The sequence below is a fragment of the Anomaloglossus baeobatrachus genome, chromosome 1 (genome assembly GCF_048569485.1).
Source record: "Anomaloglossus baeobatrachus isolate aAnoBae1 chromosome 1, aAnoBae1.hap1, whole genome shotgun sequence".
Lineage (NCBI taxonomy): Eukaryota > Metazoa > Chordata > Amphibia > Anura > Aromobatidae > Anomaloglossus > Anomaloglossus baeobatrachus.
In genome coordinates this window covers 208854992-208870478 of record NC_134353.1, presented here as the reverse complement: position 1 = coordinate 208870478, position 15487 = coordinate 208854992, and the positions used below count along the sequence as shown (strand labels likewise).

General features: G+C 40.9%; 1 protein-coding gene across 2 annotated transcripts in view; it reads right to left on the bottom strand.

The window, feature by feature from the left end:
* The window catches only part of LRBA (LPS responsive beige-like anchor protein), an 805540-nt gene that overhangs the window by 529940 nt on the left and 260113 nt on the right, over positions 1 to 15487 (bottom strand). For both annotated transcript variants that reach the window (XM_075347936.1, XM_075347944.1), the window contains exon 34: positions 7250 to 7416. In XM_075347936.1, coding sequence (XP_075204051.1) covers positions 7250 to 7416 — 167 coding nt within the window. The remainder of the gene's footprint in view (positions 1 to 7249; positions 7417 to 15487) is intronic.

Here is a 15487-nt window from a genome sequence, read left to right as displayed (position 1 = left end):
TTCAGAATATTTCAGACCTAGAGAAGATCCATAAGCAGACATTATCCCCGGTGACACTGACAGAGCTAGTTAAAAACAGAGAGGAACTTAAATCCATTCTGGACCGACAATACGAGCGCCACAGGAATAGACTAAAAAGATTTATGTATGAATATGCGGACAAATGTGGCAGACCACTAGCTAGGTTATTACATCCGAGGGGGGACCCCAGTCACATCCCTACGATCAAAAAATCGGACGGCCTTTTGACTCAGAACCCAATCCACATAGCGGACCAGTTTCAAAAATATTATAGTGACCTTTACAACATAAGGGGCAAATTTGGGGATATGCCACAAGAAGCTTTGGAGACTAAAATAAATGATTACATACTTAAAACAGCCCTGCCGACTATACCCAATACTGAGGTTGAAAACCTAGAAGCAGACTTTACAGAGACAGAAGTGGCATCTATTATCAGGGATTCTCCCTCAGGCAAAAGCCCAGGTCCGGACGGGTTTACCCCCAAGTTCTATAAAATTTTTCAGACTCAGTTATCCCCGTTCATGACCAAAGTATTTAACTCCATATCTGAAAACTCCCAGTGGGTAGCGCAGTCTCTTGAAGCACACATATGTGTTATCCCCAAACCGGGAAAGGACCACTTGCTGGTTACAAATTACAGACCCATCTCACTGATTAATTTAGATTTGAAATTTTTCTCTAAAGCACTTGCCAACAGACTTGCCCTGTCCCTGCCTGGGATAATACATACGGACCAGGTGGGATTTGTAAAAGGCCGGGAGGCACGGGACAACACCAACAAATTGTTCCTCCTGATGGCTCGGTCGAGGGCTCAGTCTCTCCCCATGTGTTTACTTTCAGTGGACGCGGAGAAGGCCTTCGACCGGGTCAGTTGGAGCTTTATGATGGCAGCCTTGAGACAGGTGGGTTTGGGTCAGAAATTTTTGGGCAGAATTGCGTCCCTGTATACGAGACCCTCAGCAAAAGTGAGGACAAATGGGTTTCTATCATCATCCTTTCTGGTCCACAATGGAACGAGACAGGGATGTCCACTGTCGCCCCTCTTATACGTCATAGTCATGGAGCACCTTGCGGTCGCCCTGAGAAACAACACAAGCATCCACGGGATAGAGGCGGGTGGGGAGAACCGTAAGCTGGCTCTATTCGCGGATGACCTTCTCATGTTCATTTCCCAACCACACATATCCTTCCCGTCCTTGCTCAAGGAGTTCGAAGAGTTTGGCAACTTAAGCAACTTCAAAGTAAATTTTTCCAAATCAGAGGCCATGAACGTGACTTTATCGGCAGAAGACCTTGCGAGAGTATCACAAAACTTCCCTTTTAAGTGGCAACCGTCAGTTTTAAAATATCTGGGAGTTATGGTACCTAGGGATCCAGCAAAAATTGTACATCACAATTTTTTCCCCTTATTAGAAAGGACAATCAGGGACTTAAAGAAATATGACAAAAAGAGATTGACGTGGTTTGGACGTATAAACGCGATAAAAATGGATGTGTTACCGAGGTTCCTGTTCCTGTTTCAGACAATACCCATACAGCTACCGCTAAGTTACTTCTCCAAGATCCGGACAGCCTTGTCTGGGTTTGTCTGGGGGAACAGGAGACCCCGAACAGGAATTAAAACTCTGACCAGACACAAAAGTGACGGGGGGGCGGGGCTCCCAAATTTTCAGTTATATTACAAGGCAGCTATCCTAACGAGATTACTGGACTGGCATTTTCATGGTAATTCGAAACAATGGGTGGTGATTGAACAGGATGTGCTGGGAACTCCCTTACATTTACTTCCATGGTTAGAGAAAGAAAGTAGGATCCAGATAGCGAAAGGAATGGAGTTCACGCGGACAGCGATGGGGATGTGGGATGGAGAGATAAAAAAGGGATCTCTCTCTCAGGAGCAGGGCCCACTTACCCCCGTATTCGGTAATAAGAAGTTCCCCCCAGGACTCCACTCCCATAGATTCGGGGGATTTACTCGGGCGGATGATACTCGTTTTTGTCACGTGCTCCAGGGACACACCCTACCAACTTATATTTCCATGCAGGCCACAGGGAAAGAGATTTCCTGGATGGAATATATGCAGTTGAAATCTTTCCTCTCGTACCAGGACAGGGAGAGAAGGATGAGGACACCCCCTACTCCTTTTGAGAAAATATTTTTACAGGGCTCATCACCTGGACATGGCATCTCACTCATTTATAAAATGCTGAACCAGAGAAATAGGGTGGATAAACCTCACTTTGTCTGTAGGTGGGGAGAGGAACTGGGAGAGGATATTCCAGAGGACGATTGGAGCAGAGCGTACCTGTGGACCCACAAGCTTTCCTTGGCGTGCGCCGCTCAAGAGAAAAGTTATAAAATTCTCACAAGGTGGTACCACTACCCGATTAAATTACATGCTATATTTCCCTCTGTGTCTGATGTGTGCTGGAGGTGTGGCACAGACACAGGTACAATGCTACACATATGGTGGAGCTGTACTAAGCTGCAACCCTTTTGGGACTCAGTGTTCTACCTGTACAAAAAGATGAGCGGAGGTGAAGTAGAAAAATCCCCCCAGGTTGCTCTTCTTTCTATGCTCCCAGGAGCTATTAAAACACAAAAAAGGGACATGTTGCGATTTTGCCTGGCGGCTGCCCGTATGATTATCCCACGATTTTGGAAACAGACTAGATGCCCTACGGTGCTGGATTGGTTGGAGGAAATGACAAACCTCCAGAGAATGGAGGAGCTGACAGCAGAACTAAATGGGAACACAGAAAAATTTACTACAGTTTGGAGACCATGGATTATGTTCATGGAGTCCCCAGAGTTTGTGGAGAGTTTGGCGAGCTTTTTGAACTGAAAAACGGTGGGGAGTCTCATTCCTCCCCCCCCCCTTTTTTCTTTGCTTTTCTTGCTTTCCCCCCTCTCCACCCTTCTCTCTAATTTCCTCTTCTTTATGCTTGTATCTTTCCTCTTCTTTCTTTCATTTCTGAACATTAATCTGCATTTTTCTAGTTTCATTTTTTATATGAAAAGATTTATCAATAATTCATAAGACAATAGACACACAAGGAGAATGAGTATATTAGGATACGGGAAGTCAAAAGAAGTGGGAATTCTGACCTATAATTTATAAGTGGTTGTATGGTAATATCACAAAGATAATTTGAAGAATTCCAAGAAATTTAGTAATGTAACAATTTCTGGATGTTATCCCGGCATTGAGAAAATGATGTTTATGTATTGTAATTGCACAAATGATATGTTTGTATGTTGACAACAGTTTCATCAATAAAACAGATTTGAAATAATAAAAGTCTATGGGGACGAGAATCCTGTAATTAAAAATTATAGTAGAAGGGATAAGGGGATGGAAACAGGCGCGCTGAACTTACTAAGGCTCCAGACTGTCTGTATGCTGCTCCCAGGTCTCGCATTCATTTCCTGGGCCGCCACTTACTGCTCATCAATATGCACTGCATTCCCCACCCACCGGAGCCTGTGATTGGTTGCAGTTAGATGTGTCCCCATGATACGTGGCAGCTTAAAGCAACTAATCACAGGTGCCAGGATGGCCCATGAGCGGGGAAAGCAGTGCAACTATCTGCGGGTCAGTATTGTGGTATAAAAATAAACAATTGGCGTAGGATACCCCCATATGATACCCAGGAGAGATAAAGCCCTTGGCTACAGGCTGCAGCCCCCAGCGTGCGCTTATCTTGGCTGTGTATCAAAAAAGGAAGAACCACATGTGGCTTTTTTTTCAAAATTATTAAAATAAATAATTAAAAAAAAACAAAAAAAAAACAAAACAGCGTGCGGTCACCCCCAATTGTGATTCCTAGCCATGATAAAGCGTAATAGCTGGGGGCTGGTATTCTCAGCCTGGGGAGTCCCATGGTCATTGGGAAACCCCTAGGCTAAGACTAGCAGCCTAAAGCCGCCCTGGAATTGTCAGATCCATTAAATGCAAAAAGACCGGCGCTTTACCCGGCTCTTCTCAACTGCCCTGGTGCGGTGGCAAATCGTGGTAAAATAAGAGGTTAATAACAGCCCACAGCTGCCACTATGCTCTAGATCAGTAATGGAGGGGTCTCAAAGACTCTTGCCATTACTCATCTGTAAGTGAAAGTAAAAAAAACACAAACACCGAAAAAATCCTTTATTTGGAAGACAAAAAAACACCCACTTTCACCACTTCATTAACCCCCAAAACACCCATGCAGGTCCAATGTAAACCACAAGAGGTCCCACGACGATTCAGCTCTGCTACATCTGAACCTCACAACATGCTATCATGGAACATGACTGCCCTCTGTGAGCTCCAGAGAATGAATGACCCAGAGCGATCAGTGGAGACATCACTTGATGTTTGCAAGGATCGACACGGTTAGTGTTAAAGGACTGGCCCTGCACTTTAACAGTAACAGTGCCGGCCAGTGGCAACCTCGCATTCCTCAACCCCCGGGCTGGCACTGTCAGTGTTAAAAGGCTGGCGGGGTTCCCCACACTTTAAGCCAGTGTGCTTCAGGTCATCAGAAGACATACCGTGGAAACCCTGTAATGACCTCCGGTGAACTGAGTGCTGTCATTGATGTCAGCCGGGTCCCCCTTGTCAGTGTTTCCCAGAGCCTGGAGAGATCGGACATGTTTTTGGTCTCTCCAGGTTCGGATGTAGCAGAGCCTGAACAGTCGTGAAGATTACGGTGGAACTTCAAGGGTCTTTTTAAGGTTAATAAAGAGGGGAAAGAGGGTGCTGTGTTTTAATTCAAATAAAGGATTTTTCTCTGTGTTTGTTTTTTTTCTTACTTATGGGATTAGTGATGGGGGGGGGGGAAATCTCATAGACCCCCTACCCATCACTAATTCTGGGCATGATAGCTTGATAACTGTTGTGCACTGGTCATTAACCCCTATTACCCTGATTGCCATTGCACCAGGGCATTCGGAAAAGCCATGTAAAGCGCAGGGATTGTCGCATCTAATGGTGGCTGTAGGCTGCTATTCTTAGTCTGGGGGTCCCAATAACCATGGCTGAGAATACCAGTCCCCAGCTGTTGGGTTTTGTCATGGCTGGGTATGAAAATTGGGGGGACCGCACGCAGATTTTTTTTTTAATTATTTATTTAAATAATTAAAAACAGCAGCATGTGGTTCTTCTTATTTTGATACACAGGCAAGATAGGCGCACAAGCTGGGGGCTGCAGTCTGTAGACGTAGGCTTTATCTGTGCTGGGTATCATAATAAAGGGGGACCCTACACAAATTACTTTTACTTTTATACCACGATACTGACCTGCAGACAGTTGCACTGCTTTGCCCGCCCACCGACCATCCTGGCGTCTGATTGGTTGCAGTCAGACGCTGTCACACAGGCTGGGGGCACGTCTGACTGCACCTAATCACAGACGCCAGGCCAGGTGGTGGGCGGGGAATGCCGTGCATACGGATGAGCGGCCAAGGAAATGAAAAAGAGGCTCACAGAGGCAGTGTACCGCCACGACGGAGCCTCGGTAAGTATGAAGTGCTCGCTTCATTCTTATTTTGTTTATTTTTCCTTTATTTATTTTTTTTATTTTCCTGAGTGCCGGATCCGGATCACTATCTAGAATCCCAGGTCCGGCACCTGGGCACCTTTGAAACCATGCGGATTCGGACTTTTACAGTCCAGGTCTGCCCATCACTACTAACCATCATTTAAAAGGAAACGCTTTGGCCCTAAATGACCCTTTTTTAACCCCTTCACGACCCTTGACTGATCTATCCGTCATGGAGCGTGTGAGGTTAGTCCCCGCCCTCTGTCGTGTGCAGGCGGCGGCGATCTGCGCACATATCAGCTGTTTTCAACAGCTGACATGTGTGCCTCCATGTTCCAAGTGGAATCGCATTCCACCCGGAACATTTAACCCCTTACATATCGCTGCCAAAGTCTGGCAGCGAGATGTATATGCGCGCGGCCATTACTTTTACTTACCGCCGCCCCCACTGGAAGTCACGTGCGTGATCACGTGACTTTCGGTGGTTGCCATGGTAGCACAGGGTCATATGATGGCATAATGCCAGCACGGAGAGTAAAGCAGCGTATCTGCAGTTCTCAGCTGTGTAGCTGAGATCTACAGATAGGGCAGAGCGATCGCATTGTTGATCCATATAGCCCCCTAGGGAAACTAGGAAAATAAAATAAAATAAAAAAAAAAAAAAAAGTTTTCAAAAAAAAAAAAAAACCCCTAAAAGTTCAAATCACACCCCATTGAAAATGAAATGGTTAAAAAAATATACACACATCTGGTATCGCCGCATTCAAAAACGCCTGATCTATCAAAATATAAAATTAATCTGATCAGTAAACTGCATAGCGGCAAAAAAATTCCAAACGCCAAAATTATGTTTTTTGGTTGCCGCAAGTTTTGCGCAAAATGCAATAACAGGCGATCAAAACATAGCATCTGCGCAAAGATGGTACCATAAGAAACGTCAGTTTGAGATGCAAAAAATAAGCAGTCACTGAGCCATCAATCCAGAAAAATGAGAACGCTATGGGTTTCGGAAAATGGCGCAAAACGTATTTCACTTTTATTGGACAAACTTGTGATTTTTTTTTAACCCCTTAGATACAAGTAAACCTATACATGTTTGGTGTCTACAAACTCGCACAGACCTCAGGCATCACAAAGATACATCAGTTTTACCATATAGTGAACACTGAATAAAATATCCCTAAAACTATTGTGCGATCACACTTTTTTTTTGCAGTTTTTCCACACTTGAATTTTTTTGCTATTTTCCAGTACACTATATGGTAAAACTTATGGTTTCATTTAAAAGTGCAACTCGTCCCGCAAAAAACAAGCCCTTATATGGCAAGATTGACAGAAAAATAAAAAAGTTACGGCTCTCGGAAGAAGGGGAGCAAAAAAACAAAAAACGCAAAAACGGAAAACGCCCGGGGGCTGAAAAGGTCAAGTGTCATCAATAAAAGTGAAAAAAAAAACAACACATAGCTTATTACATAAATTCTCACGGAGCTCTTTAGAAACCGCCAAATTATCCACCAGAAGTAATGGTACGGTTTGCTAGGTGTTGCAGATTATGCTGGCGCTATCTAAAAATTATTAACCAGGCTATCCTTGCATTAATTCGCAACAATGGAAATGTCTTTATAAACAAATTCCAGGTTCCTGATCTGGACGGATTCCTAAGTGGAGTAAAGCTGCATAATTCAAAATTTGTGACTCTTACCTTGCTGAAGAACTTCCCCATGCTCCGTGTTTGTCTGTGAGGATATTGATAATCTTTTGGACCAGCTGGGTAGCAGTCACGTGATCTCTGTACTTGGCCGCTCTAATTAAATGGTCACACATCTTTTCATCTTCTCTCTTTTCTGCCGAATACTGCGCACAAAGTGACTGGAAGAAACATGCATGTGTGTTTTAACATGTCAAAGTATTTAGTATAAAATATCAAATAACAAGAATTGTACTTATTTGTTTAAAAGAACAAAAACAAAAAATAGTCAAGAATTTTAGCAATTTGATTTATTTCACTTAGGCACTAAAAGGTATTAAAAGGGAACTGGTCACCAGGTTTTTTTTCCTTATGAGCTGCGGCCACTACCAGTGATCCCTTATATACAGAATTCTGCAATGCTGTATATAAGTGCAAAGGCCACAGTTTAGAATGTAAAAAAAAGACCTTTATTATACTCACCAAGAGGGGCAGTCGGGTCCAATGGGAGTCGCTGCTCGCGGGTTCGGTGGCTTCTCTCTGCTGCGATTGCCTGCTCCTTCTTCCCAGCCCAATGTGGTTGACGCGTCCTACGACAAATTCACAGGCCAGCATTGCGGTCCTGAGCAGGCACACTTTGATCTGCAATGCTGAAGGCAGATCAAAGTACTGCAGTGCGCATGCACAGGCGGTATACAGCTCCTGCGCATTACAGTACTTTGTTTTGCCCTCAGCAGAGAAGATCGAAGTGTGCCTGCGCATGACCGCAATGCCAGCATGTGAATTTGTCATAGGATGCGACATCGACACGGAGCTGGGAAGAAAGTGGATGGAAATCGCAGCAGAGAGGTTGAACCGCTGAACCCACGAAAAGAGACACCTGTTTGACCCGACCGCCCCTAGGTGAGTATAATAAAGGTCTTTTCTACGTTATACAGTGTGGCCAAAGCTCTTATATACAGTACTCTAGAATGCGGTATATAAAGACTTACTGGAGGTGGCAGCAGATTATAAGAGACAAATCTGGTGACAGGTTCCTTTTAAGGAAAGCAAAAAATATTTCAGATTTTATTCCTACCAACTACAAAAGACATTATTTTCTTTATTAAATCTGAAGTCAGACATATTGCTCTCACCTATCGAATTCTTTAAATCATAACTTGAAAATACTTTTAGTAATTTGTAGCTTTAAATGTTTTTGATCACAAAGGTTTTAATCCCAGGCATGCTCAATCCAATACAACAATGTTTAATATAAATATATGAGGTATCAGATGGTATTATGGCCAGAATACGGTTGCCCACAACCGACGTTAAAAAGGTCCTCATGCTTGTGGGTCCTTACACTGATGTAAACAGTAAATATAAAAAATCAACAAAAAGAGGGATAAAAATCTCCTCCAAAAATTCAGCAATTACTTACAGCAAATAGAGGGCAGCAGTTATAACCTGCCCAGGGCAAGGAACTAATGCACTAGCAGGATGCAGCAAGACCCCCAATAAAGTGGAGGCATCACAGGTGCAAGAGAAGCAGAAGAATGGCAGCAGAATAGTGTGTAGCCTTAAATATTTTTTACGATGGAGGAGAACCCTAAACTACTGCTACACCAACAAAGGTAAATTAATCCATAGTATTTAATTGTATTTGTACTATCAAAATCCCACAAAAAAAGTTAGATGAAAATGCACATTTCTAAAAACAGGCAAACAAGGAAGTAGTAAATGCTTTAAAGTGCTTCCTAATGGTCTAATGGATCAGTCTTTACAATTTGAACAGCAACTTTTCATACCTGACATAAAATCTATAGATATAAATCACATTAGAGGCCCATTCTTTACCGATTATCAATCTCTGTCTCCTTGTGAAACATTAGCTTTGCATTTGACCTCATACAATGAAAAGAAAATTAAGCCTCAATATCTTTTGTAAGAAAATTACAACATAAAAAAAAATGTTAAATACACTTGTTTCACACTTTATAATAACAACTAATGAGAATAAAAAGGACAAAACAATATGTGCAGATCTGTCGCCTCAACAAGAAGGAAGAATTAATGATTACCGTAATTTATAATTCGACAGTCAGCTCAACTATGAAACACGAGAAGGTCTATAGTAATAGTGAGCTGATGCTTGTGGACAGAGTTGCAGGTCTATCATACAGTGATTCTTCAAAGTTTACCATAAATTCTACAAAATTTTGACTTCAAATCTACATCAGATTTTCACACAAGTCCTAAAAGTAGGTGAAGACGACCAAATTAAGTAAAGGAGTAAAAGATATTAAGACTTTGAGGAAGATGATAATATATCACAAATTTGCGTGGCAAAAGTATGTAAACCACAGTATCTACTGTGACCACTTTCCGCACCGATACCTGCATCTAATCATTTTTGGGGAAAATCAGTCCATTCCTCCCTACAAGACTGCTTCAATTCTTATATTGGTGTATTCATTCTCCACTTAGAGTCCTGGTCTGAATCCTATAGAAAAATATTAGAAGGACCCCTGACTTGGCTATGGCAATACTTTTAAATTATTAATTTTCACCATTCTTTGTAGAAAAACTTGTGAGCTTCGGGTTTTGCTGAATGACAACTCTTCTTCTAAGATACTCAGAAATCTTCTTTGTTCATGCCATGATATACTTTGACAAACCAGTGTGTTTAAAATTAGACTTTAATAAATCCCAGATGTATAAACAGGTTACACATTCACACCCGATGGTCACTTGATTGAAAACACAAGAGTATCATTTCACCTTTAAAATTATCTGCTAATCTTAAATTTTCACAAACTTTTGCCACTCACAGACAAGGGACTATCATTTTTAGTGACAGTCTAAATTTTTTTTACTCATTTGTTTGATTTCATTCTCTATATATGTGTGTGTGTGTGTAAGTAAATCTACTGTAGTTCCAAAAACTGTAAAAAAAAAAACCAAAAACTAGATAAATGTCACGGTCAATCTCTGACACGAATTTAACACGAACCGGCAGGGAGCATGTCATTCCTCGCCCCCATCGGCAGCCCTGACATGATCATGGGGTGCCGATGGGTTGTCATCTCATCACAGCCGAGGGTCAGCTGAATACCCTTGACACTGCCTTGACAATTCTTGTGAACGCTGGCTAAGCACAGACATTCATAGGAAGAGGGCTTTTCTGCTGTACTAAACAGGGCTGATGATCACAGGTTCAAGTCTACTAAGAGGACCAGTAAAAACGAGAAGAGGTGTAAAACAAAAAGTAAAAAAAAAAAAAAAAAAAAATATGAAAAAAAATTCAAGTCACCACCCTTTGCCACAATGACAATAAAAAAAGTACACATTTGGTATCACCAAGTTCAGAAATGTCATACCATTCAAAATATAAAATAATCTGATGTGTAAACGGTGTAAGAAGGAAAAAAACAAAAACGTCAGAATTGCATTTTTTGGTTGCTGCAACACTGCAATAAAATGCAATAAGAGGCGATCAAATCATTGCATCTACCAAAAAAAATAAAATTAAAAACATCAGCTCAAGACCCCAAAAATAAGCCATCACACAGCCCTAGTTCCCAAAAAAATGAATGGGACCAGTAAACCGCATAATAAAAAAACAAAACAAAAACACCAAAAAAAGCCGTTTTATTCTAAAATGCTGCATATAAGTCCCCAAGCCGATCTGCATAACATATAAAAAAATACTTTATGATACTCCCCTCTGGGTGGTCCAGTGCAACGGGTGTTGTTGGTCTTGATCTAGCACCTTCTCTTGTCTTGCTCCGTTTGGATTGGATGAGACACTCTTGCGCACGCGCACTAATCTCTGCCCTGCCTGGGGCAGAGCACAGCATTGTACTGGGCATGCACGGGCGTTTTTTGACCTTTCCCCACATCTGCTTATTACAGTACTTTTGTCTGTCCTTGGAAGGGCAAAGAGAAGTGTGCATATGCAGGAGTGTAATGGAGGACACTGTATGGATTACGTAGGACTAGTAGAACAAAAAAGGTGTGTCGAATGAAGAACAGCCATCGGACCGGACTGCCTCATAGGTTAGTATAATATATGGTCTTTTTTGTGTTATACACCATGTTCGAAATTATTATGCAAATTGGATTTAAGTGTCATAGCGATTATTTTTTTTTCCTTCAATGAATCTCATTGATGGTATTGTGAATCAGGGTTCTTTAGATCACTGAAATAAATCTCAGATACCTGTGACAATTAGTTTGCCAGGTGAGTCCAATAAAAGGAAAACTGGATGTTCCACTATATTAAGCAGGCCACAGTTTTCAAGTAACATGGGAAAGAAAAAGGATCTCTCTGCTACCAAAAAGCATCAAATAGTGCAATACCTTGGACAAGGGATGAAGGCATTAGATCATTTCACGAAAACTTTAAGCGTGATCATCGTACAGCGAAGAGATTTGTGGCAGATTCTGAGCACATACGTGTTTGTGTTGATAAAGGCAATATGAGGAAGGTTTTCGCCAGGCAAGTCCATCAGATTAAGAGCAGCTGCTAAAAAGCCATTACAAACCAGCAAACATATTTGAAGCTGCTGGTGCCTCTGGAGTCCCTTGAACCTCAAGGTGTAGGATCCTTTAAAAGGATTGCTGTGGTGCATAAACCTACTATTCAGCCACCCGTAAGCAGTGCTCACAAGCAGAAACGGTTGCAGTGGGCCCAGACATACATGAAGACTAATTTTCAAACAGTGATGAGTGTCGAGCAACCCTGGATGGTCCAGATGGATGGAGTAGTGGATGGTTGGCGGATGGCCACCATGTCCCAACAAGGCTGCGACGTCAGCAAGGAAGTGGAGGAGTCATGTTTTTGGCTGGAATCATGGGAAGACATCTAGTAGGCCCCTTTAAAGTTCCTGAAGGTGTGAAAATGACCTCTGCAAAGTGTATAGAGTTCCTGACTGACAACTTTCTTCTATGGTACAAAAAGCAGAAATGTGCCTTCAGGATAAAAATCATCTTCATGCATGACAATGCACCATCTCATGCTGCAAAGAATACCTCTGTCATTTGATGCTATGGGCATAAAAGTAGATAAACTCATAGTGTGGCCACCATCTTCCTCTGATCTCAACCCTATAGAGAACCTTTGGAGTATCATCAAGCAAAAGAGGTATAAGGCTATGTGCGCACGTTGCGTACAGTCACTGCAGAAATTTCTGCAGCGATCTGAAGAGCACACGTGCGCTTCAAATTGCTGCAGAAAATGTCCGTAGTGAAAAAAAAAAAAAGCCGATTCCATGCGCTCTGACTGCAGCTCCTCCCATAGACAGAGCAGGGGCTGCAGGCAAAGCGCACGGAAGAAGTGACATGTCACTTCTTAGAACGCGCGCTTCGGGCAGCAGCCGAAGCGCTGCGCTCTAAGACGCCACATGCGCACGGCTCCTGCATAATCTTAATAGATTATGCAGGGGACGCAGGACGCATGCAGTTACGCTGCGCTACAAAGCGCAGTGTAACTGCATGTAATTACGCAACGTGCGCACATAGCCTAAGAGTAGGAGGCAGTTCACATCAAAACAGCAGCTCTGGGAGGCTATTCTGACATCATGCAAAGAAATTCAAGCAGAAAAACTTCAAAAACTCACAAGTTCAATGGATGCAAGAATTGTGAAGGTGATATTAAAAAAGGGTTGCTATCTTAACATGTAACTTGGCCTGTTAGGATGTTTTGGATTTAAATAGCTTTTTATTTCAGTGAATGTGACCTCCTAATGCTGCAAATTCCACAAATGAGGATTTTCAGTTCTTTAAAACATAAAATGTTTAGAAACTCTACTATGCCTAATAATTTGGAACACTGCATTTTGAGGGTTTTTTTTAAACTTGAAGATTATACTGTTATCATTGGGAGTTTTTTTTCAATAAAATTCAATGTACACTCTAAAAGGTGATGACATTAAACTGACTGTCATTTGCACTGACCATTTAGGAAAATCAGTGAAAAATATAATTTGCATAATAATTTGGAACATTGTGTACAGTTGGCTTAAGCCCTTATATACAGTATTCTAGAATGCTCTATATAAGGGCTTACTGGTGGTGGCCGCACTTTATATGGGAAAAGCCTGGTGATAGGTTCCCTTTAAACAACAGACAACATAAAGTATCTATTTACTTGTCTAAAAGATATGAGAGCAAAGGTGGTTAGAGGAAGCTTTAGGCTAGGTTCGCACACTGCGTCTTTTTGACAGTGTGTTTTTGTGCGTTTTTGGCCGCTAAAAACGCACAAAAACGCACCTGCGTCGAAAAAACACATCAAAAAACGCATGCGTTTTTGCCGCGATTTGGTGCGTTTTTGGCTGCGTTTTGCTGCATTTTTGATCTCTACGTTTTGATGCGTTTTTCCAATGCATTGCATGGGGGGAAAACGCAGAAAAAAACTGACATGTCCATTTTTTTTTTTTTAACTCAAAAACGCAGGTAAAAAAAACAGATGTGTGCGGAAAGCAAAAATGAAAACTCATAGACTTTGCTGGGGAAGCAAAGTCATGCAGTTTTGAGGCCAAAAACGCACCTGAAAAACGCGCAAAAACGCACTGTGCGCACATAGCCTTAAGGTGAAAGGTAAAAACTGAAGGAGTATTTTAACCCCAAAGAATACATATTAACATTTACTGGATGCACATAATGATAAGCTGCTGGCTAACAAAGTGATTTCACTCCAAATAGTGGGAAGTGATTTAGATTGGTGCCTTAGAACCACTGGAACCTAATGATATTTTATAGTAATTGTAAATCCTTGCTACATTGGGGTTTTTTTGTCTATGATTTTCCATTTATAGTGATCATTGGGCTTGCACATTTATCCCTTCCCCCTATTAGGCCTTGAGAAAAAGTCTAAGGTTATGCAAAATGATAACTTCTAATGCATGAAGCCCTGAAAATAAAGACAGCATTTATTAAACGGAAAGTATTCTACTAATCAGGGCTGTGGAGTCGGTAAGCCAAACCTTAGACTCCTCAATTTCCCTTGCACCGACTCAGACTCCCACATACGTATATTGCTTATAGTAAAATTATTGTAGTACAATGTGAACATCAGACATTCAATCATTTTTATGATACAATAATCAAGATAGTTAGATAGAACAAATATATTTATTGGAATACAACTTTAGAACACAAAAAACTAATAAATTGTAAATATGTAATACAATATGTAATATACAGTGGATAACATATATATCTTGTGTGTGCATGCATAATATATTTTATATATATATATATATATATATATATATATCGATATATGTATAGATATAGGTATAGATATAGATATATCTATACCTATATCTATGCCTATATCTATGCCTATATCTATACCTATACCTATATCTATATATATATATTATTACATATTTACAGTTTTTTTGTGTTCTAAAGTAGAAATCCAAAAAATATATTTTATGTTCTATCTAAATATCTTGATTATTGTATCAAAAAAATGATTAAATGTCTGATGTTCACATTGTACTACAAAAAAAATTTCACTTAAATATACCGTATTTTTTGGACTATAAGACGCACCGGACTATAAGACGCACCCTTGTTTTAGAGGAGGAAAAAATAGAAAAAAAAAATAAAATTAAAGTAAAAGAATGTGGTCATGACACACTGTTATTTTACTGCTGACAGTGTTACTGAGGTAATATCCCCAAATTCTGTCCTCATATCCCCCATTCTGGGTACCTTCCAGGTATATATGGCCCCCATCGTGGAATATGTATGTTCCCCATCATTATATGTGTGATCCTCCAATCTGGTGTGTGTGCGGGTGTGTGCATATATAGAGTTATATACTGTGTGTGTGTATATAGTTATATAGTGTGTGTGTGTGTGTGTGTGTGTGTATATAGAGTTATATTGTGTGTGTATATAGTTATACAGTGTGTGTGTGTGTGTGTGTGTGTGTGTGTGTGTGTGTGTGTGTGTGTGTAAATATATATATATATATATATATATATATATATATATATATATATATATATATATATATATATATATATATATATATATATATATATATGATCCAACTCCATCCAGGTGTACAGTAATGCCTTTATATACTATATCATTTATTGCCTTACTTTTACTGATGTGCTGCTCACCATGCTTCAGTTTGGTCCTGGAATTACAAACAAAGTCTCCCATATCTCAAGGACCTGCAGTGATGTAATAAAGAGGCGGGGCACTGTGCTGTTCTGGCCGACCCCTCTGCATTACATCACTGTAGGT